Here is a 24,053-nt window from a genome sequence, read left to right as displayed (position 1 = left end):
TGGTGAAAGGGCAGTAGGGAGGGGGTGGTAACATAAGTTTGTTATATCACTTAATCAACAAAGTAATAATCTCTGTATTACCTCAGTGCCCTATTTATCCCTTCTTAGCATTCTCATTAAAACTTTTCTCTCTGTATCCTAGTCATCTATCTCAGTCATCTGTTCCATGTTTTGTAAGCTACCTGACTCCTCTGACCCATTCTTTTTTTTTTTTAATCCTTACCTTTCATCTTAGAATCTACTGTATATTGGTTCCAAGGCATAAGAGTGGTAAGAGCTAGGCAGTAGAAGTTAAGTGACTTGCTCAGAGAAACACAGCTAGGAAATGTCTGAGAGCAGATTTGCACATTTGACCCCAGGTCTTACCATCTCTCAGCTTGACTCTCTGACCTGTTTGTGAATTGAAAAAAGGAAATTGGGTAAGGTGTCATTAACCTTATTGTTATCCTTGATCAGTTATCACCTCTGCTTTATTTTTGATTCAGATGGGTTTACTAGGCACAAATATACATCTCAGCTCCTTTTTTTACATATTTCTATTTTATGATTTGTTTTTATTATATGTACTATTCGAAGAATTATTAATAATCAGTATATTAGTTAATAAGGGAAGTGATTACCTATTGGAAGATTTACATTAAGATTGAAGATATCCTTTCCATGTTAATGAACAGTGTAGTGTATCTCAAAATTAGCTGTGTCCTTTTACGTTGTTTGGGCTTCCCTGTGAAACTTCAAAAACATTTGAAGTTTTTTCTTTTCTTGTTTTATAGATTATGGGGTGATCATGGACAAGAAGCTTTGGAATCTGCTCATGTTTGCTTAATAAACGCAACAGCTACAGGAACAGAAATTCTTAAAAACCTGGTATTGCCAGGTAATACATGTGAATTATACAGTTCTGTGGGAATATTATAAATATGTACATACACTTTATATGTATGCATATATATGCACATGTACATGCACACATTTATATGTATATAAATAACACACATATTAAACTTTGTTTTTTTTCCCCAAGGTATTGGCGCATTTACTATTGTAGATGGAAATCAGGTCAGCGGAGAAGATGCTGGAAATAAGTAGGTTGGCTTTTTTCCACAAATATATACACTGAGTAATATTTTTATTTCTTTTCTTATGAAATTATTTTACTTCCCAGTGCATACTTCCAAGTTTGTAAGATACTTTTATTGTCTTCCTTCACAGCATGATGAACATGGGAAATATGTATTGCAGGATAATATGTATAACCTATATCATATTAAATGCTGTCTTGGGGAAGAGGGAGGGTTGAGATGGAAGGACAGAATGTGGATCGAAAAATGTCTGAAAATGATAATTGAAAATTGTTCTGATATAGTCTGGGGAAAAAATTAAAAACTTAAGAGAATGTTTTTGAAAGTACATATGTTGAAATATATCATCAAATTGTATAAATAATAATATTTTGCATTTATTTAGTACTTTTCAACTTACAGAGTATATTCAAGTACACCATCTCATTTGATCTGAATAAATGTAAATGAGACATTGCTCTAGTGTGAACCAGTCTGTTTGGTATAATAGGAAAATATTGAAGATGGAATCCAAAGTTCTGGGTTGGTATACTGTTTCCTGTGAGAGTAGACAAAAAGTTAACTTTTCTAAACCTCCATTTCACCATCTGTAAAAACAAAAAATGTTTATACTGTCACAGAAGTCTTGTAACAGTGGAAGCATGGGGTATGGAGTGAACCTCAGTTCTCAAAGGCTGTTCCAGAAAAGCATAAGGGCTGACAGATTCTGCTAAGATGAAAAGACTTTGAGTATTGTCTTGATGACTCTTGTTTCTGCTGTCTGCAGGTCAGTCAAGCTTAATGTAGAAAAGGTTCATCGCCAGCAAATTGACTAATGTGTGATGAATTCTTTGACTATTGTGACCTGTGAAAAAGAAAACATAAAACAAGCCCGGTCCTGTGTGGCCCTTTCAAACTTTGCATTGACAGAGGCAAAATATTGGCAGAATTGCTAAGAAAAGAAACATTAATTAACTGACAGGTCAACAGTTAACAAAAGTTATCTCATTAAGAACACCAAAAGAATCTAGAAATCACCTCAATCAGTGAACATCTGATTTCCTTTCCAAATGGAGAGCAAGATATGATAACCAGGAGCAATACTACCTTGGAATACAAGCTTGTTTCCAAAATATGGAAGATAATGATTTATTATGGACAAAGTAGCTTCATAAAATAATGATAGTAAAGTTGGGAAGAAGAGTTGGACCTGACAAATAAGAGATATGTATTGAAGAAAACAACATCTGAAAGTCTTGAGGAGTTAATTTTCAAGATTTTCCAAATTGGAGAGGATCCCAGAAGAATGGGAAAGATGATGGATGATAGTTACCAAAAATAGGTGACTTAAGACATTAGTAACAATGTCATAAATGTATATAATACTCTCCAATATATAACCATCTAGTAACTGCTGTCTCAGATGAGATAATATTTATAAAGCCTTTGCCTGCCATATAGTGGATGCTATATAAATGCTTGGCCCCTCCTTCCACTAAATTTCTGTTTTCTCATTTTTCTAAAGTCTTTGAGAAAGGGCCACATTACATATTGAAGGTCTCCTTAAGGAAATTAGGAGAAAGGAAAAAGGAATAATCAAACTTTCAAAGGCAAAGTATATCTCTATTTTACATCTTTATTGATGTATACTCTTGGCTATTGTTTGCTGATTATATATAAAAGCACTTGAATCATTTAGGTAAAATATTTATAAAGATTCTCCCCAAGGAGTCTATCTACTAGCATATTTTTACATCTTTCAAAATTATACAATCCATCCAGCCACAAGGATAACTTTAACAGACTGATGAGTTTTAACATCAAGAGAAGCATCCAACACAGAGATGAGACATCCAGGGTGTTCACCATTGTCTTGGAGTGGGTGCTCTATACAAAGTATGACTCCTCTTGACAAGATTTGAGATGCTCTCATTTACATGTGACATTGTGCTAATTGCTTTAATCCTTTTCAGGGAGATGCCTGTGATTCCTCAGTGGAGATTGGTTTAGTAATGTTCAGAGTCATAAAGAGCACCTTTTGACCAGTTTGTGATACATGGATATGTGACTTATCGAGTTAGTGCATTTGTACTTATATCTCAGGACACGAGGAGACAGGAACAGAACAATAGAGAGGTACAGTGGATTGTATAGGAGTAGAGCCTGGCTGGATCACAGTGAGGAAATGATGTCTTGTCTTCAGAGATCCCTAGCTACATCAGTATTGTCCTAGGATGAATTGTTTCTCTTAAATCATAGAACACCATATTCTCGGAAGATAAACGATTGCAGGTGACCCAAAGAACAACTAAAATGCACCCATCCCTTGAGCCCGGGTGCAAGTATCACTATTTTACCAAAAATGACTTTCACGGAGAAGAGCAATAGAAGACATATTTGACCAGAAATAGAAGTAGACTAGTTATATGATTCAGTTCAACAAGAAGGTCTTAAGCACTTACTACCTTCAAGATATAGCTGCTAGCTGTTGACAATACAAATACTAAAACAAAAAAACAGACCCTGCTCTCAAGGAGTTTGCATTTGGAGGGAAAACAATGGGTACACAGATAGGGAAACATAACATTTGTAACTTGTGACCAAGATTTTGGGCTCAGAAGGGCAGGACCAAATCTAAAGGCCAATCCAAGAAGGTTATTTTATCTTTTGGGCTTGTTCCTCTTTAGATGACTTATAGAAAGTCATAAAAAGGTTGATCAGCTTGCCCAGGGGTCACGTAGCTAAATAAGGTTAGAGTTTATATTAGAGCAGGCCTTCATATTCCTAGTACAGTATTCTACCATGCTGCTTCTATGAAATAGATTTTTAAAGTCATACCTTCTGTCTTAGAATTAATAGTAAGTATTGATTCCAAGACAGAAGAAAATAAAGGCTAGACAATTGCCATTAAGTGGTTTGCCTAGGGTCACACAGTTAGGAAGTACCTGAGGCCAGATTTGAACCTAGGACCTCTTAGGCCTGGTGCTCTATCCACTGAGCCATCTAGCTGCCCTGAAATACATTAAATAAAAAATCTCATCTTCCATCTTAAAATCAATACTATATATTGGTTCCAAGGCAGGAGAGTGGTAAGGGCTACACAATGAGGGTCAAGTTACTCGCCCAGGGTCACACAACTAGGAAGTGTCTGAGACTAGATTTGAATCCAGGACCTCTCATCTTTAGGCCTGACTCACAATCAACTTAGCCACCCAGCTACCCCTGTTCGAAATATACTTTCAAAAGCCATCTTTGCACAAGACTTAAACAAACATTGTACTGAGAATCTGTAGAATTGTAAAGGCCAAGTTATCTCAAAGTATACCCCAATTTTAAGTTCTAGTATTCATATTCTTTGAGGAAATCTTTGAGAGTGTATTCAGAGAATAATAATGGAGATAGTCAAGGATAACATAAATGCAGTTCATGTTGGCTTTTGATTTTTTTCTTATGTTAGACAAAATTAGGCCCGGAAGAAAAATATAATAGTAAGACCATATTTTACTATCCACGAATAGCATTTTGATTTGACTTCATTATGAAAGAAAAGTACTATTATTAGTTATCTTAAATTACTTAATTACTTTATCCTATTCTGATTTGGTTAGCTTTTGTTCAGTTGACTGACCACAAACTGTAGTGCCAGGATGATCTCATAATTTTGTTCTAATTATCTAGTTTAAAATGTGGAGAGATAATATGAAGTGGAAAGTCAGCATCTTTATATAAAGAAAGTTTTGACTTTCTTATGGAATTTTAATCTTTTTCTTCCAGAAAATTGCTGAACTCTGAAATGACTATTTTATTTTTCTATTATGAATATTATGAACTAAATTTACTTTGTGATGCAATTAATATTTCCTTATGGTAAAATAAGATTAATTTCTGTCTTTTTCTGTCTTTTAGTTTTTTTCTTCAAAGAAGTAGTATTGGCAAGGTAAAATCATTTTCACTTTGTATTTGAATGTAATTGTCTTGCTTGGAAATTCTGAAGAATTTTATTAGTTCAGAGTGAAAAAAATTACATCAGATTATTTGTTATATTTAAAAGCATTAGCATTTGAAAATGGAAACCTCTATGTAACTGGGGTAGTTAGGAAGCCTAAATGTGTTAAGTATAGATAATACATATATGCAATATATACTTATATTTATAGTGTTATGGCAGTACTCTGCTATTTAAAGTAGCATTGTGATCAGCAAGAACATTCAGGGCTTATGGATTATTTTGATGTCTTATTTTGTCTTGGTTTTGCTCTTAGCATTCTGCTGTAGACCTTAGGACACCAAATACACTTTTTTTGAAGTTGTAAACTATTTTAATTAAAGATCATCCAAAAAAACTCTATCATTAAATAATTTTTTAATCCCAAATTTATTTTATTTTCTTACCTGAATATTACCTACCAAGTTTTAACATTAATCTTTCTTAGATGTCCAGGCCATTGCTCTGTCACTGGTCAATCACTGTCTACTTCAGAAGATATAGGAGATTGGACTGAATTGTACTAGCCCCAGGACTCACCCTTGTAGTTAGATTTTAAAAATGAAAATCTGATATTAGCTTATTTTCTCCTTTGTCATTTCTCATAAAAATAAAGTATGAAAATGTGTGGGTTTTTAAAAAAATTATTCTTTAATTGTATTCTGGTTAAGTTTTTCCACAGAAAGTCAAGGGACTATAGGAATCATCCAGTCTTACCACCCCTTGTTTTACAGATAAGGAAACTGAGATTGTGAGTGTTTTTACCTCTGGTCACCCAGTGGCCAAGCTGAAACTCAAAACTCAGGTCTCCATAAGTTCAGTGTATTTTTGAAGCAATATTTCTGCCTTTTTTCCCCTCATAATTTAATATATCTTTTTAAAAAAAGCATTACTAGAGATATGCATTCAAATCATTTATTCATTCATTCATTCATTCATTTGTTTTTTTAAACCCTTACCTTCTGTGTATTGGTTCCAAGACAGAGGAGTGGTAAGGGCTAGGCAATGGGGGGTCAAGTGATTTGCCCAGGATCACACAGTTGGGAAGAGTATGAGGTCAGATTTTGAACCTAGGATCTCCTGTCTCTAGGCCTGGCTCTCAATCCACTGAGCTACCCAGCTGCCCCCATGCTTGCAATTTAAATAACTTTGCAGGTCAAATTTTATCATGTTAATAAATTACTGATTTTATAGCCATAATTTCCCTAACTTCAATGAATTGCGTTGTTTATTTTGAAAAAGAACCGAGCTCAAGCCGCCATGGAACTCTTACAAGAATTAAATAGCGACGTCTCAGGAAGTTTTGTGGAAGAGGTATGTGCATCTTTAACTTATTGCTGCATTTCATAGTCATTTTCCAACTAGTTCTCTTAGGAACTGATGAAAATCCTAAGAATTTGTTGTCTTAAATCTTAAATAATGCATCTGGGTAGCTTTGACTTGATTTAACTTTAGTAGTGCCTGCATTACTTCCTGTTTTCTAACATTATTTGGAACTGTTTCTGTTACTGAAATATAAATGTCAAATTTTTGGATTTTTTTTCCCCTGTCCTATTTAGAATCCAGAAAAACTCCTAGACAATGATCCTTCATTTTTCTGTAGGTTTGATGTGGTGGTAGCGACTCAGTTGCCAGAAAGGTACATCTTTATGCCCATAGCCGTTGGGGTGAGGGGGGGTAGGGGCTTTCATTCTATTCTTAGGTTTAGATTGTTTCTTTTTCCAGAGAGCTTGGTACTATGCAGATAATGCATGATTACTACATAGTAGCTTTGTTTGAATGCATGAATAAATGCATTGGATACACCTAGAAACTGGTTATCCTTCAGAAGGGAGACAAAGGAATAAAGTGGTGAAGGGGAATATTTTATTTAATATTAATTAGAGTAGTACCCTACATATTTACCAGATAGAAACAGCAATAGCAATTATGGTTATGGGAAACATTTAAGTCCAAGTGGTTTATAAAGATTTCTTCCCATTTATTTTTCCTGAGTTACAACAGTGATGAAGATGCTTGAAAATGTTTTTAAGCAATACTCTAATTAGAAAAGTATGAAATTTCATCCCTTCTAGTCCTAAAATACACATATTCATTTTGAGTTTAAATCTATATGCAAGTAAACACTTGCATTTCTCTGCAATACTCCATTTCTTTGTCTAAATACAGCATTTGTATCTTCCCCTCTGTTATATTGAGTAAACATTATTAAGCACCTACTGTGTTCCAGGCACTGTGCTGAGTGCTAGGGGTACAAAGAGACAGTCCCCATCCTCAAGGAGCCCACAGTCTAATGGAGAGACAATAAACAAATACATACAAACACACTACATGCAGGATAAAAGTAAATAATTGGCAGAAGGCCGACACTGGAGTTTGAAGGGATTAGGAAAGGCTTCTTGGAGAGATAGGATTTTAACTGGGACTGGAAGGAAGTCAGGAGGCAGAGAGGAGGAAGAAGAGCATTCTGGGCCCGGGGGACAGCCAGATGAAATGCTCAGGCCTGAAACATATACCAGAAAAGAGAGCTTTAAGTTGCATTTTTTTCATGCTGTTTCATGTTTGGTGTATCTTTGCATCTATTTTTTTCTTCATATTTTGATGTATTGTGCTTTCCTTTGTAGTACATTGCTACACTTAGCAGAAATCCTTTGGAATGCTTGCATCCCTCTTTTGGTCTGTAGAACATATGGTCTTGTTGGTTATATGAGGATCATTATAAAAGAACATCCAGGTAACAGTGTTTAAAACCAATTTGAGTTTGAATTTGTGTGTGGATATATTTGTGTGCAGGTGTGTATACATATAGGTTTTAGAAAGTAAATTTTAGTTTTATACAGATTATCCCCGTAAGTGTTAGTATCAATTCCAAGACAGGAGAGCTGAAGTAACATTAGAGTTTTGAGGATGGGATAGGATGTTATAATTAGGGCCAATATCAGAAGAATAAACTTTGGGAAGGCTATCTGTGGCTGATAGGCCCAGACCAGACTGAGCCTGTCCTGAGATAATAAAACATAGACCACTATATAACACAGGGATAGTTTGTTGTATTTAATAAATAAGAGAAGGTGAAAAGGGGATTTGGGATAATCTAAACTAAGATCAATCTACATAAATTCACCAGATCTAAATATCTCTTTGGAGAGAGTTCTTCTGAGTAAACTTCCTACTCTCCTCCCTAACTTTCTAAATCTCCAGTCCCTGATCTTAATTAAAACCCTCAACTAAACCCCACCTTAGTTGGATTTAAGGAAAGGGTCTGTGTAAGGCTTTGCTACAGCCAGGGAAAGTCTTAGATCCAAAAAGGATCCAGACTCAATTTCACAATCACTGTAGATGGATCAGGTTCACCAGAAACTGCCTTGATGAAATATAGCAAGCAAAACAGCAATCAGGAAAGGAAAGGGTTAGCCACCAAGGAAATTTGCAGCCACCACCTCCAGAGATTCTCCAGAGAGTGAGCTAACAGCCTTGGTCCCAGCCTAACCCTCCTTCAAAGTTCCAGAATCTTCCTGCTGGTCTTATGCCACTTCTCTCTGCAAACTTCCACACGTTTCTTATAACCGAGCCACAAGGGCCATGAGGGTTAAGTGACTGGGTCAGGAACACATAACTAGGAGGTATCTGAGAACAGATTTAAATACAAGTCTCCTTGATTCCAGGCCTGGCGTTCTATCCCCTGTATTACCTAGCTTCTCCTCCCTACTCCCTAAGAAATTTGGTTTTAAGCTACTAAAATTCAACTCAAATGATTGAGGACTCATAAGATGCTCTATTCTGTATCAAGTGTTGTGTTTACATACTTTCTGTTTTAATCACATTGATCTACCCGAGAAGAATTTTTTTTGGAGGCATAGTTCTTGTTCAAAGTTTATTAAAAGTTGAGATTCTTTTTTACTTTGGTTTATAATATGTCCATCACAAAGCATGCATATACATTTTCTTGACTATTAAAGGAAAAGGAGATACCATTTATCTTGAGCAATGAGTTTAATTAGTGAAAGAGAAGTGTCTGCCAAGAGTTTAAACCCTGACTTTACTGATTATTCATTGCAATTCTGGGCAGGTCGTTTTTCCTTTCTTTGGGCTCAGTTTCTCAGTATCTGTGAAATAAGGGAGTTCATCAGGAAATAATAGACCCTAGGACTAGAGAAGTCATGTAATCCGTCCATTTCATTTTATAGATGAAGAACTCAAGGTCCAGAGAGAGAATGAAATGACTTGCTCAAGGTCATTCAAGAAGTAATCAGGAGATTTGGGGTTTGAACCTAGATTCTTTGACATGTCTAATGCTTTCTACTATCTTGTTCTGTCTCGTGACTAAGCTGATCTCTAAAGCTCTTTCTAGCTCTCACTTTTTATCCTATAAGTAAATTCAGCTGGTCAAATATCTTGTTTGTTTCACAGTAATAGAATCTCATCCAGATAATGCATTAGAAGATCTGCGTCTAGATAAACCATTTCCTGAGCTAAGAGAGCATATACAGTCCTATGATTTAGACCACATGGAGAAAAAGGTTGGTACTACATTTATAATTTGTTCTTATGACTAGAAATAAGTACACTTTCTAACTGATTTATTTTTGCAGTTGGTCATCTTTTAAGTTGGACTCCTTTAAGGGTCATCTTCTCCTTAGGTAGCTTAGGGCCTTCTACTCACTTCATATATTCCAGAATAGGACTCTTGACTTCAAAAATCAGGAAGTTTATATTTTCTTACATAACCATATGAATCCATTAAATATATTCATTAAGTTTATCAATAGCCATATAAAGAGATGATACATGTTTTTCCTCTAGACTGAGAATACCAATGGAATTCCTAGCCTCCTCTCATTTCCTATTTAATACTTAGCTGTCTTAAAGATCAGCTCAGATTCTACCTCTCTTCCAAAAGGGTAGTCAACTTGTTTTCTCTCAAATCCCACAGCCTGCTTCTAGTTACTAGAAGGAAGAGTAATGACCTTTCCTTCCCTCAGACCTCAGAAAGGACTTTGCCCTTCTCTTACACATCCATCAGGAGTTATTTTGCATTGTTGTCCTTTTACCTATGTCTTATCCTCATACTGGACAATAAAGCTCCATGAGGGCCAAATTTTTAAATTTTCTAAACTCTGTTTCTCTCCCAGAGCTCAGCATATAGAAGGTGCTTAGTAATTATTTGCTGAATAAAAGTGGAATCCTCAAATATGAATTCTAGTTTAGCTGTTTCCTCTGCTTTATAGCTTCTGGAATCTTACTAGGACCTTGCCTAAACTTACCTCTCTGCCAAAAGATGGTGGATGGTAATAGCATGAGGCAATCAGTACAAATTTATTAGGCATTTACTTTGTGCAAGGCCTGAGGGATACAAAGACCAAAATGCAATAGTCTATGCTCAGGTGGAGAGATAACATGGACATATATAATAAGCATATGCAGAATCAATATGCAGTTGTAGGGAGGAAGAGAGCTAGCAATTGAGATCAGGAAGAACTCCTTGCAGAAGGCAGTGCTTAAACTGCGTCGTGAAGGAAATGAGGAATCTGTGAGTTGAAAGTGAACAGAGTGCATTCTAGCCTGTGGGGATGGTTAGTACTAATGCACGGAGACAAAGATGGACATTCATCTTGCCAGAAGGAAAGAACATATAGTGGGAAGGCCATGTGAGACCAGGTTGTGATAGATTTTAACTGTCAAATAGATGAATTTATATTTCATCCTACAGGGAGTAGAGAGCTACTGAGACTGATTCTCAGAAAAACCTAGAAAGGGCAGGAGTGTGGAGAATACATCTGAGAGGGGAGAGGCAGAGAGATAAATTAGAAGACTGTTGGCAGTAGACCAGATGCAGAATGAAGATAAGGCTGGGTGAATAAAAAGAAGTGAATGAATTTGAGAAATGTTATAGAAGTAGATAGGTAAGAATTGGCAACTTATTTTGGGTATTTGGAGTAAATGAGAGGAGTAAAAAATAGTGCTGAGGTTTCATTAGGGAAATTTTTGGGGAAAGATAATGAGTTGTGTATGATTTATGCTGTATTTAATGTATTCACAGAGGTTGCAGTTTGAAATATCCAGGTGGCAATTTGTGATGTGGGATTAGAGCTCAAGAGAGAAATTTGGGACTGGTTATATAAATCTGGGAATCATCTGAATAGAGATAACAATTAAACCTATGGAGCTAATGAGTCTCCAAGTGAAAGATCGTAGAGACAAGAGTCAAGGGCTTAGGACAGCTTTGGGGTATATACACAGTTTGAATGGTTGATAAGCCAGTAAAGGGAAATGAATAGTGGTCACACAGTTTGGAAGAGAACCAAGGAAGAGGAGCATCACAAAAACCCAAAGAGGAGAGAGTATTGTATTCAAGAGGAGAGGCTGGTGTTGCAGAGAGATACCAAGATCAAAGTTATTAGATTTGGCAACAAATAGTTAGTGCATTGAGAATCAGTAGCACAGTGGAAAGAGCACCAGGCCTTGAATTGGGACCACCTGGGTTCATATCTGGCCTCAAGACTCTTCCTAGCTGTGTGAAATCATGGGCAAGTCATTTAATCCCAGTTGACTAGCCCATACCACTTTCTGGTTTGGCACTGATACTTAAATATCAATTCTGAGGCAGAAGTTAAGGATTTAAAAACAAAACAAAACAAAACAGTGCTTTTGTAACTCTGGAGAGTAATTTCAATGCGGTGATAACATTAGAAACTAGATTGAAAAGAATTAAAAAGTCAGAAGAAAGGAAGCAGATGAAATAAGGAAAACTTTTTGTAGGAGCGAGATCCAACTTTTTGTAGGAGCGAGGTATTGAAAGAACCCCATTCTGATTTTATAACAGAAGGAGTTGAGGTTCAGAGAAGTTCATGGTTTTTTATATGCTCATGACCAGTAATTAAGAATGTTGTGTAAAAATGAAAAAACAAATACTGGGAAGCAATTATCTGAGCCATACTGACGTTTATTTGTAAAAAAGTTTTGAATTGCAAAATGTCAGGGTTCAGGCCCATCCTAGCTTGGCCAAAGACCCAGTGCTTATGTGTCACTGGTTATTCATCAAATTGCACAGACTCCCTCCCTTAAAAGGAGAGTGGTCTTTTGAACATGATTTCTTAGATGAATGACCAGAGAAAGTCTGCTCAGTGATGTAATTATTAAGTCATATGTGGTAAAAACCAAGATCATCCTTTTAGCTCCAAAACCAAATGAGATATCATACTATTTGGACACCTTCCAGGATGCTAAGATATCTACACATAGCTCCCCTTGGAAGGATATCTTGTCAAGGCATTTCAAAGGATTTTCTTTGAGATTTTACTCACAATTATGATTATTGGTTACTGATTCTCATACACAGTTATTAAATTAATTAACAATTGGGGTTATTCTTAATTATTAATTCTAAATACAATTTATGATATTGGCCATCTAAGAGGATTACATGCAGAAGTTATACACACACAATATTAATAAAACAACAAATATGTCTTAATTAAAACAGCTTAATTAAGTTATCTTTTACATTTGGAGTAGGCATTCTAACCCAGGTCTCTTGGTTTCAAGTGTGTTTTATTAGTCATTACTTTGTATTCACTGTTTTTCTCTTTTCTCTTGTTTTCAGGATCATAGCCACACTCCTTGGATTGTGATTATAGCGAAGTATCTAGCACAGTGGTATAGTGAAGTAAGTCTTTTGTGTGTGTGTGTTTTAATAGGTATTGTATTTTCAGCATGTTAAAAAAACACTGATTATTATATTTTTTGGCTATACTTTTTTTCTTGAGCAAAAGGACTTTTAAAATTGGGGATTTCTCTTTATATGCTTTTTAATCAGCAAAAATATTTAGTTAGGTGATAAATTTATATGAATGCCATTCTTAGACTTTTAGGGGAGAAAAGTTGGGAATTTGTAGCAAAATATCATCAAATGATCTTTTAAATTCAGCCAATGATTCTTTGGTTATTTATTAAAAAAACATTAATTATATGAAAAAATGAATATATACCTATGTGGATGAGGAAATTTAAAACATCTGAACTCTATAAATTATTATATATTGAATTTACATAACCATGTGAGGCTTTTTATCTTAATTATTTTAGAAGAATGGACAAATACCTAAAACTTATAAAGAGAAAGAAGCCTTCAGAGAATTAATTCGACAAGGTAATATTATAAAATGTAATTGTGGATTGTACCGATTTGAAAGAACAGCCAAATATCTGTTTTTTTGATTGTCCCTAATTTTTTTTGGGGGGGGGGGCTACATTTTTTTTTAACCATTACCTTCTCTCTTCATATCACTTTTAAGACAAAAGAGCAGTAAGGGCTAGGCATTTGGGGTTAAGTAACTTGCCCAGGGTCACAAAGGTAGGAAGTACCTGTGACCAGTTTTGAACCCAGAATTTTCTTGACTCCAGACCTGATTTATTCACTTTACTACCCCTGATACAACATTTCTTTACATTATTTAGTACCTGTTCCATCAGCTAGAGTTAAATCCTTTTTCTTTAGGGAGGCTAAGATCCATTTTTCATCTTAAAGTTTTTTTTATGATAAACCTGTACCATCCTATGGTACAGTGTAGTGACTTGCCAGATATTTCTAGAATGTGAGACGATGCAGAGAAAAAAGAAGGAAGAGTTCATCTCTCTGTTAATTTCTGCTCAAACAGGTATTCTGAAGAACGAAAATGGAGTTCCAGAAGATGAAGAAAATTTTGAAGAAGCTATTAAAAATGTGAACACAGCACTAAGTACTACTCAGGTATTGTGAGCATTATCAACTCATTAAATAGTCAACAAGCATTTTGAAGTACTTGCTATGTGTCATTCACAATGCTAAATGCAATGAATACAAAGAAAGGCCAAAACATGTTCCCCACTCTCAAGAAGCTCACACTGAAAGGCAAACTGAGCAAGAAGGGACTGTGGAGGGAAGGAGGAATAGAGATTGAGAAAGGGCTCTTCTCTTGTCAAGAGGTGAGGAGGGATAGCCCTCCAGACATAGAGGACAGTTAGTATAAATCCATGAAAGAGGGAGATGGAGGCTTAGTTAAGGAATAGCAGGAGAGTCATTAGAATTAGATCACATGGCGAAGGAATCAAGTTTAAGAAGACTGGCCAAGTGGTGAAGGGCTTTATTTTTAAAATTGTATTTATGAATGTTTTTTGGTAATTTATTGGTCTCTCTCACCCCATTCCATTCTTTCTTTTTTCTCTAAAATTCTTACCTTGAGTCTTAGAATTGATACTAAGTATACTTAGTATAATCTAAATAAAATCTTAGTGTAATCTAAAGTACTTTGTATGACCAATATTAAGTATCAAGTCTAAGACTGAGGAGCAGCAAGGGCTCGGAAATTGGGGTTAGGTAACTTATCCAGGGTCACACTGATAGGAAGTGTCTGAGACCAGATTTGAATATGAGACCTCTTGTCTCCAAGCCTGGCTCTCTGTTCACTGAGTCACCTAGCTGCCCCTCTGAGTCTTGTAATTGAAAGTCATATTTTCTGTTTGTCTCTGGTCTTTTTGTTGGGAATGCTTTAAAGTTCTCTGTTACATATTAAATTTTTAAAAAATGAATATACTCAGTTTTTCTGGATAGGTTATTCTCTATTATAATCCTAGTTCATTTGCCTTCTAGCATAGCATAATCCCAGTCCACATCTGTTCATCCCTGTTCCTTTAACATGGTAGCTGCCAAATCTTGTGTGAGCATAACTGTGGCCCCACAGTATTTGAGTTGTTTCTTTCTAGCTACTTGAAGTATTTTTTCTTTGACCTATGAGTTCTGAAATTTGGTCGTAATACTCCTGAGAGTTTTTGTTTTGGGATCTCTTTCAGGAAGTAATTGGTGACTCCTTTAAATTTCTATTTTACTCTCTGGTTCTAGGATATGGGAGCATTTTTCTTCATAATTTTTTGAAATATGATATCTCAACTTTCTTTTACCATGACTTTCAGGCAGTCCAATAATTCTTAAATTATCTCTTTTTTTTTTCTGTTTTCTAGGTCCGATGTTTTTCTGATGAGATAGTTGATGTTTTCTTCTATTTTTCATTCTTTTAACTTTGTTTTATTGTTACTTGATGTTTCATGGAGACATTAGCTTCCACTTACCCAGTTCTAATTTTTAAGAAGTTATTTTCATCAGTGAAGTTTTTTACCTCTTGTACCATCTGGCCAATTTTTTCTTAAAGATATTTTTATGTGCCTCTTTTACCAAGATGTTAAGGGACTTTTCATAATTTTTTTTGTACTCATTCTTATTTCTTTTCTCAAATTTTCCTCTGCTACTCTTTGATTTTTAAAAATTGTTTTTTTAGCTCTTATAGGAATTCTTGTTGGTTTTGTAGGTAATTAACTTTTTTTTCCCTTTGAGGCTTTGCTGGTAGCTGTTTTGACATGGTTATTTTATTCTGAGTTTGTAGTTAATAGATTGTTATGGTCAGATTCTTTTTTTGTTGTTTGCTCAGTTTTCCAGCCTATTTTCTGATTTTGAACTTTATGTTAAAGTTGGGCTGTTTTCCTGTGATGGGGTTAGAGGAGCCGTGTCCCAAGCTTAAGACTGTTTTAACACTTTTTATCATTGCTGTTTTCAGAGTTGGTTCTAGAGGTTTGGAAGTTTTCAGTCTTCCAAGGTAATGTGATCTGGAGAGAGATATATTCACTGCTCTTCTGATCTATACTTTGGTCCTTACCCAGGAATGGCCCCCACTTCCTTGGAATGAAAAGTGCCCCTGCTCTATTGGAACAAGAAGTCATACTATTCCCGAGAGCCCCTGTTCCTTTAGGAACAGCAAGTTATACTGCCCCTTAGGGCCCTTGATCCTTTGTTTGGGGTTCCGGAAATCTTGTGGTTTCAAGTCCTCTCTGTTCTGGAGCTATGACCTGGAAGTGGCTGTAGATAGTAGAGTGCCAAACAGTGCCGGATCCTGAGCCCAGTGCTAGCACAGACTTTTTCTAACTAGTTACCAGATCCCCATCATCTGGTTTGAGAACTCCTGAAGCTTCTGCTGCTGTTGTTGCCTCCTCCATAACTGGTGTTACCATCACATGGACACTCCAAGCCAGCCCCTTCCTCAGTGTGACAGCCTTCTCCTTTCAACCTCTTAAGTTGTCTTTGTCTGGAAAAATGCCTCACCTTGACCTTTTGTAGGTTCTTCTTCAGAATTTGATTTGAGGTTATTTTCACATTGTTTGATGGGAATGTTGGGAGAGCCCAGATACTTTCTCTGTTCTGCATTTTGGTTCTATTCTTAGAGCAAAGTCAGCAAAGGACTTTACGGGGCCAAATAGGATTTATATTTGATCCTGGAGATTTTAAGGAGCCTTGAGAGAGTTGATAAGTGTAAGTTTATAAAGAGCTTTCTTATAACAACCCTGTGAGTTATCTCTGTTATTACTACTTTGCATATGAGGAAACTGAAGGTCAGGGAAAAGAAGTGATTTGCCAATTGTTACACAGCTAGTCAATATTAGCGTCCCAGGATGTAAACCCAGGTCTCCTCAATACCAAGACCATATTCTTTCTGCTATTCTGGGGCACCTCTCACATATTTTTTTAAATTGCCAAAGGGAAAGGCAATAGATTTTAATTGAGTTGACATCAGAATAATAATGATGTATAGGAATTTGGGTCCATACTTTCTAAATGTAGGTGGTGTGACTAAATACCCATCTATAACACAGATAGAATCCTATTTTAATGAGCTTGAAGAAATAGGAAAACTGCTTTGCTATATGCAAGCTGCATTTAACTGGCTATCCATTCTAGCTAGCTAAGTATACAGAAGTCATAATGGAGTTCTTTAGGGTCTAATGCCTTTACGAGTAAAGCAGATGTTAGTGCATGTGCTTGACAAATTGAAGCTGGTAGGCCTGTGTGGTCGTGTTCTCTTCCTTAGTCTAGTTTTTGTGCCATGTAAGGAGGGCCCTCACCCAGACATCTCCTTTCTCACTTGGCTACACAAGTTTGGGGACTTCTCTTACTTTTCCATGATGCCTTGGTGCTTCCCCACCCCACTCCTACTTTATTACAGTCTTCCCCTATTAAATTGTAAACTCCTTGAGGGTGTGGATTGTCTTTTTTCCCATGTTTACATTCCCAGAGCTTAACCCAGTGCCTGGCACATAGTAGATACTTAATGAAATAATGTGCTTTAAAGTTTACAAAACCTGTTGCTAATCTTGCGCTTATTTCTTTTGCATTAACTGTATTTGAATGTATTAATATGTTTTTTATATAAAATTTTAATTTTAAAATGTTTGTGATTTAAAAAAATAAATTGAGGTTGGAATTGTTTGTTAAAAATAGCTGAGTTAGGGAAGCTGGGTAGCTCAGTGGATTGAGAGCTAGGCCTAGAGATGGAAGGTTCAAGGTTTAAATCTGGCCTCAGACACTTCCCAGCTGTGTGACCCTGGGCAAGTCACTTAACCCCCATTGCCTAGCCCTTACCACTTTTCTGCCTTAGAACCAATATACATACTGATTCCAAGATGGAAGGTAAGGGTTTAAAAAAAATAGCTGAGTTAATTAAGGCTTTTAAGGGCTATCAAATAGTATGATTCATCAAGTGATCCCAAGTTCCAAAAAGTGCTTTTGGAGAAACTGCTAGGTACTTCAGTGAATAGAGTGCCAGGCCTAGAGTTAGGAAGACCTGGGTTCAAATATGACCTCAAACACTTTGTTGCTGTGCGACCCTGGTTAAGTTACTTAACCCTATTTGCCTAGTCCTTACTACTCTTCTGCCTTCAAAATGCAACTTGTATTGATTTTAAGACAGAAGGTACTGGTTTTTAAAAAGAGAGTTCTTTTAGGTCCCTGGGATAGCAGAAGCACTGAACAGTCACTCCAGGAATAACCACTTGTCAACTCATCAATCTTCTTCCCCATATATATCAGGGCTTAACTGAGCCATGACACTTCCCAGAGTTAGAGAACATTCCACAATTTCTCACCAGTTTGAGCTGGTTCCTTTCATTGCACAGCTCCCACTAGGAACATCACACTCTCCTCTCCTCAGATGGAGACTTAATTAGAAAATGTCTCTAAAGTGCTTGAAATTGCTCTTTCCTTTCCTCACCCCTACTGTAAACACATAATTTTTAAATCTCAATATATCATTATTACTTTCAAAATAAATTCATAATGTGGTTTTCAAAATGCATTCCTCATAATTTTGGGATAAATGTGTCATAAATATTGTCCTTATCTAATAGATGAGAAAACTAGAGGGGGAAGGAAGAAAGAAGGGAATGAGCATCTGTAAAGCACCTACTGTATGCTAAGCACTGCTAAATGTTTTGCAAACAGCTTTTAATGTGATCTGTTTGAACTAAGACTCAGATTAAGTAATCTGCATACAGAGTCCCTCAGTTAAATAAATGTTAGGCTTTAGTAAGTGTCAAGATCTGGGATTCCAGTTTTCCCAATTTAAGCCTACCATATTATCTTTACAACATAGATAGGATACATAAGGAGTTATTTGGGTATAGTTAAAGGAATACATAATTTGTAGGTAGGGGACCTTAGTTCTTAGCACTGCCACTTATTAGCTTTATACTCTTAGGCAAATTTTTTTAACCTGTTTTTGCCTCAGTGTCCTCATATGTAAAATGGATAGAATAATACTTGAACTGACAGGGTGGTTGTTTGGCTCAATTGATATTAAAAACTACTTTTTAAACACAAAAGTACTCTACAAATATGCTATGAAATACTTTACCAAAGATGTGTCACACATGTTCTCCTTTATAGTCGCAAATTTGTTGACACTGTTCATATTCAGAATATTTACCTGCACAGTTACTTGAATTAGCAAATGTAATTGATACTTAAGTTCTGTTGCTAATTTAGAGACTTGTGTCTCTGTGCCACACCCAGTAAGATATATTTATTTAACATGACCATCTTCTTTTGATTAGTGTGATCTTGGTGAGGTTGTTTGTTCATAAAAGTTGGAAAAATTCAGAGCCATTAAGTCCATTTTAGCACCAGCAGGTATTTTTGCTTCATTCCAAACCTTCTCAAGCCCCAAATACATTATCATGCTTCACACTAACAGCAGATGCTTTAGCCTCCTACTTCACTGAAAAGATTGGAGCCATCTGATGAGAACTCCCTCTCATCTTCCCTTCTTCATCGCTTACTACCTAGTTGTTAGCACCCACCTTCTCCTTCCCTCCTATGTCAAAAAAAGACATACTGCCCTATCCTTCCTCCTCTCTCACATGTATTTTCTTTTTTAAATTACATTGTATTTATCTTCACATTCATATTCTCTTTTGACCCTCTTCCCCATTCCCTCTTCCCGAATTGAGAAAGTAAGAAAAATAAAACTCCTATTACAAACGTGTAGAGTCAAACAACAAATTCCCGCATTGGCCATGTCCAGTGTACATATATATCTATCACATCTCAGTCTGTACTCCGAAGTCCATCATCTCTGACAGGAGAGGGGTCGCAGGCTCCATATTGAGTTCTCTGGCATTGTGGTTGGTTATGGTGAAGAGAGTTCCTTATTCTTTTAGACTTATCTTTAAAATTTTGTTGTTATAGTAGAAGTTCTTTTCCTGACCTCACCTGCATCAGATCATATAAGCCTTCCCATATTTCTCTGAAACCATTCCTTTCATTATTTCTTATTAGCACAATACTATTCTGTCACACTTATATAAAGACCACAGCTTGTTCAGCCATTCCCTTTGGGTAGGCATCCCCTCACTTTCCAGTTCTTCAGCACAAAAAAGAGCTGCTCTAAATATTTTTGTTTATATCTAGGTCCTTTTCTTCTTCCTTTGATCCCTTTAGAGAACAAATCTGGTAGTGGCATCACTAGGTCATTGAGGATGCAGTCTGCTAGCTTTGGGGGCATCGTTCTAAATTGCTTTCCATCATGTCTGGACTAGTTCACAGCTTGACTGACAGTTCATTAATGCACCTGTCTTCTCATAGCCCCTCCAGCATTATCATTTTCCTTTTTTGTTAATTTTTCCAAGTAGATAGGCATCTCATATGTACATGTGTACGAACATATGTATGTATGTATATATGAATACAAACTGTTGCTTTCTGTCTTAGAATTGATATTAAGTATCAGTTCCAAGGCAAAAGAATGGTAAGGAGTAGGCAACGGGAGTTAAGTGACTTGTCCAGGGTCACAATGCTAGGAAGTGTCTGAGGCCAGATTTGAATTTCAGACCTCCCATTTTCATGCCTGACTCTCTATCTATCCACTGAACTACTTGCCCTTACCTCTTTTCTTTCTAATCATTCCTTCAGTGCAAGCTTTCTTATGCAAAGATGACATCTTTATCAGATTTATAGATGATAGAAAGCTGTGCTGGATGAATCAGAATGCTTAAAGATCTTGGAAAGCCAAAACATTGGGTTGGATCTAATCAGATGAAATTAAATTGGGTTAAATGTAAGTTCTTTCTTTTGGTTTCAAAAAATCAACTTCATAAATATAAATTTATCTTGCTTTTATTCCCACATGACATTGCATCTCCTGATACTGCACTTTATCCCAGACTATCTTCTGTCCCTGGTATGCCCAAGACCCTCTGATCTCTGCTTCCTTTAAGACTTAGGTCAAATAAAGGCCACACAAGTGGCCTTTTTCATCCCTATCACCATCTCCCTCCTCTTTGTCCTGCATTTCAGAGCTCCCAGAGAACTGTCTTTCTTTAAAAGTCCTATTTGGCATATTGATGATTATAATTACTTATGCATATGCCATATCCCCTTAATATTCTATAACAGCGGTTTTCAACCTCTCAATTTGTAGCAATGAGAATACATAATGCATGTCAGGTATTTACATTCCGAATCATAACTAGCAAAATGACAGTTTTGAAGTAGCCACCAAAATAATTTTTTGGTTTGGGGTCACTGCAACATGAGGAATTGTATTGCGGGGTCACGGCATTAGAAAGGTTGAGAACCACTGTTCTATAAGCTTCCAAGTCTTATTTAAATTTTTTAATTGTTTCAGAATCCAACACATGTCTGTAAGTGTTTAATAAATATGAAATTTTTTATTTCAAATTTGAATGCACATGAATTTTTACCTCTTTCATTAGTATTGGAGAACAGGTTAAGTTATCAATCAACAAGCATTTATTAAATGCCAGTTTTGTGCCAGGTATTATTCTGGTCATTGAGGATAAAAATACAAAGAGTGAAACAATCCATAACTTTTAAAGAGCTTATATTTGAATGGGGGACTTATTATCCCCATTAATCTAAGCAGCTGGGGGAGAGAAAGAGTTTCTCTTTTCCTTTTGGTGTCTTGTTCTATCTTCACCTCACATAAATTCATCTTAAAAATGCAATTGATTATTTAAAGAACAGAATCCATATGAAAGGTTGTTGATGCAAGGTGGTCTAGTTCACGCAGAGCTAGAAGGGATGTCAGAGCCAGCTGGTCTAACCTTTCAGCTTACAAAAGGGGAAATTGAGGCCTCAGCAGTAACTTGCCCAAGTTGCCTATTATTCAGGGGCAGAATTAGAATACAGGTTCTTTGACTCCAATGTCAATTCTCTTTTCTCCGTAGCACACTACCACCCTGTTCTTAAATAAGAAATAGAAATAAGTGCTTTTTCTGTTCTTCTTTAGATACCAAGCAGTATTGAAGACATATTTAATGATGATCACTGTATCAACATTACCAAACAGGTAATAAGATTCTTTTAAGAGCATTGCTTTTGAAAATATATGCTACAAGATGAAATTTCAGTTGAAAAAAAAATTTTTTTAACATGCTTATAGAGTCCACACTTTTGGATTTTGGCTCGGGCCTTAAAGGAGTTTGTGGCAATGGAGGGTCAAGGAAGTTTACCTGTTCGAGGCACCATTCCTGATATGATTGCAGATTCTGGAAAATTTATAAAATTACAAAATATGTAAGTAATTTTGTTGACATAATGTAATTTTGGAAAAGATGTTTACTGTTCCACTGGTTCACCATGTATAAAATTCTAATAATGTTTTTTACTGATTCAGATGAGAGACCAAATAAATTATGTGGTGTTCCTTGAATTCATAGGGTGAAAATGGAATTTCATATATCCAAATATTTCAGTGGATCTATGATGTTCTTGATATAGGTCTTCCCTTGCTATAGATCACAAGCTGTCCATAACCTCTCATCCTGTTCATTTCTTGTTCATGTTCCTTCCATAGACTTTTTTCCTCCCACTTTTTTAATCTTAAAAAGATAATTAAAGGGGGAGTGGTATCTAGGTGACTCAGTGGATAGATCATTAGGCCTGGAGATGTGGAAGTCTTGGATTCAAATTTGGCCTCAGTCATCTCCTAATTGTGTGATCCTGGGCAAGTCACTTAATTATATCAGTTCTAAGGCAGAAGGTATGGATTTAAAAAAATCCCTAAAATAAGCACTTCCTTATATACAGTAGAACTATAAGAGGGTTTATTGTGAAACTATGTCTCTGTTATGTAACGCTTGCTATTCTTTTAAGTATATAGTAAATCCAACATGTTACTCTCAAAAGCTATCCTATTTGTGATTCTGGCCTTCCTTCTATTCTCTTCTGTGATTCTGGCCTTCCTTCTATTCTCTTCTGTGCTTTTCAAAACATATTTTAATCATCTTCTTTTTCTTTTTTGGGCAACTTTTTCCCTAGCTTCTTACAATCTTCTGTTTCTCCTTCAGAATTGGGAAAAAAGAAAAGCAGTGTCCCTGTAACAAATAAACATAGGCAAGCAAGACACATTCCTTCACTGGCCATGTCCAAAAGCATACCTCATTCTATAGCTTGAGTTCATTACCTTTCTGTCAGAAGCTAGATGCTTCATTATATTGTTTGTCCCCATAGATTTTTCCACAGAGGGATCATTCAACATACTAAAGGTTTTTCTCTAAATCTTAACATTTCTTGAACAAATTGGAAAATTTGCTTCAAAATAAATAGCGCACATTGTGGGTTATTCATGTGTAATAAAGATCAAATTTCAAATAACATTAGAACGATTTTAGTTTTTATACATATAGTCAAAGATTTAAAGCTAGAAAGGGACCTGAGAGATCATTCAAGTTTACCCCTTGGTTTTACAGATGAATCAAGCTCAGTTTTTGTAACTTGTCAAAGGTCCCAGAGCTTTCAAGTTGTGGAGTTAGACTCAAAACCAGATTTCTTGACTCCTGGAATCTGATGCTTTTAGTACCAAGCCAGGATACTTCCAATGATCGCAAGTGTCATTTTCCACATAGTATTACATGGCAGCAGATGTCAGGTATTATGAAACCAGCATCTTGTTGTGGAGAAGAAATGGATATCTTTTGGTGTTTCGTTACAGGATATTATTTTGAAGAGTGCTTCAGACTGTGCTCTGAAAAGCTATTTTTCGTTCTCCTGTTTTTCAGTTACCGTGAAAAAGCAAAAACAGATGCTGCTGCTGTGGGTAATCATGCTGCCAAATTGCTCCAGTCTATAGGTCAGGTGAGTTGTTGGCCCAGATTCTGCTTTAGTCTATTCAAGTCCCATTTTAAAAATACTCTCCCAAATTCTGCAAAAAAGCTCTTCTGATCTCTTATTGACTCTATTGCACATTGAATTCTCTTTTTACCTTTGCTTTTGCTCTGGAACAAAATAAACATTTGTCTTTTTACAGGCACCAGAGTCCATTTCACAGAAAGAATTAAAATTACTCTGTAAGTTGCCTTGGATTCATTTGCTTTATTATTTTGCTTGATGTAATGTATATAAAGTCTGTTGCCAGGGAGATTATCAAGAAGTTTAAATGAATACAAATCTACATAAGTTCTTCTGTTGATGCACCTATACTTAAATGTGTAGAGCTATAATGATTAATCATGTGTGAATTTTCAAAGAAAAAAATGTTTTTTGCATTTTTACAAACTTCCTTTTTTTGTTCACTTTAAGTAATGTGGAAAAAATTAGAATAAATGATTATCTAAAATGTATGTGGAAGATGAATCTTACAGGACATTCAAATTTCCCTTGTACTTATTTACTGTTTTATCAACTTTGC

General features: G+C 35.9%; 1 protein-coding gene across 1 annotated transcript in view; it reads left to right on the top strand.

The window, feature by feature from the left end:
• Positions 1-24,053, top strand: part of NAE1 (NEDD8 activating enzyme E1 subunit 1) — a 50,347-nt gene that overhangs the window by 8,656 nt on the left and 17,638 nt on the right. Inside the window, exons 2-15 of the mRNA XM_001372027.4 lie at positions 774-877; positions 1,025-1,085; positions 4,968-4,998; positions 6,289-6,360; positions 6,606-6,685; positions 7,671-7,780; positions 9,457-9,566; positions 12,650-12,712; positions 13,132-13,195; positions 13,704-13,795; positions 21,654-21,713; positions 21,807-21,940; positions 23,425-23,500; positions 23,673-23,712. Coding sequence (XP_001372064.1) covers positions 774-877; positions 1,025-1,085; positions 4,968-4,998; positions 6,289-6,360; positions 6,606-6,685; positions 7,671-7,780; positions 9,457-9,566; positions 12,650-12,712; positions 13,132-13,195; positions 13,704-13,795; positions 21,654-21,713; positions 21,807-21,940; positions 23,425-23,500; positions 23,673-23,712 — 1,097 coding nt within the window. The remainder of the gene's footprint in view (positions 1-773; positions 878-1,024; positions 1,086-4,967; positions 4,999-6,288; positions 6,361-6,605; positions 6,686-7,670; positions 7,781-9,456; positions 9,567-12,649; positions 12,713-13,131; positions 13,196-13,703; positions 13,796-21,653; positions 21,714-21,806; positions 21,941-23,424; positions 23,501-23,672; positions 23,713-24,053) is intronic.

This window comes from Monodelphis domestica, chromosome 1 (assembly GCF_027887165.1).
Source record: "Monodelphis domestica isolate mMonDom1 chromosome 1, mMonDom1.pri, whole genome shotgun sequence".
Classification (NCBI taxonomy): domain Eukaryota; kingdom Metazoa; phylum Chordata; class Mammalia; order Didelphimorphia; family Didelphidae; genus Monodelphis; species Monodelphis domestica.
Note: the sequence above shows the minus strand (reverse complement) of the source record. Positions and strands in the feature narration are given on the sequence as shown.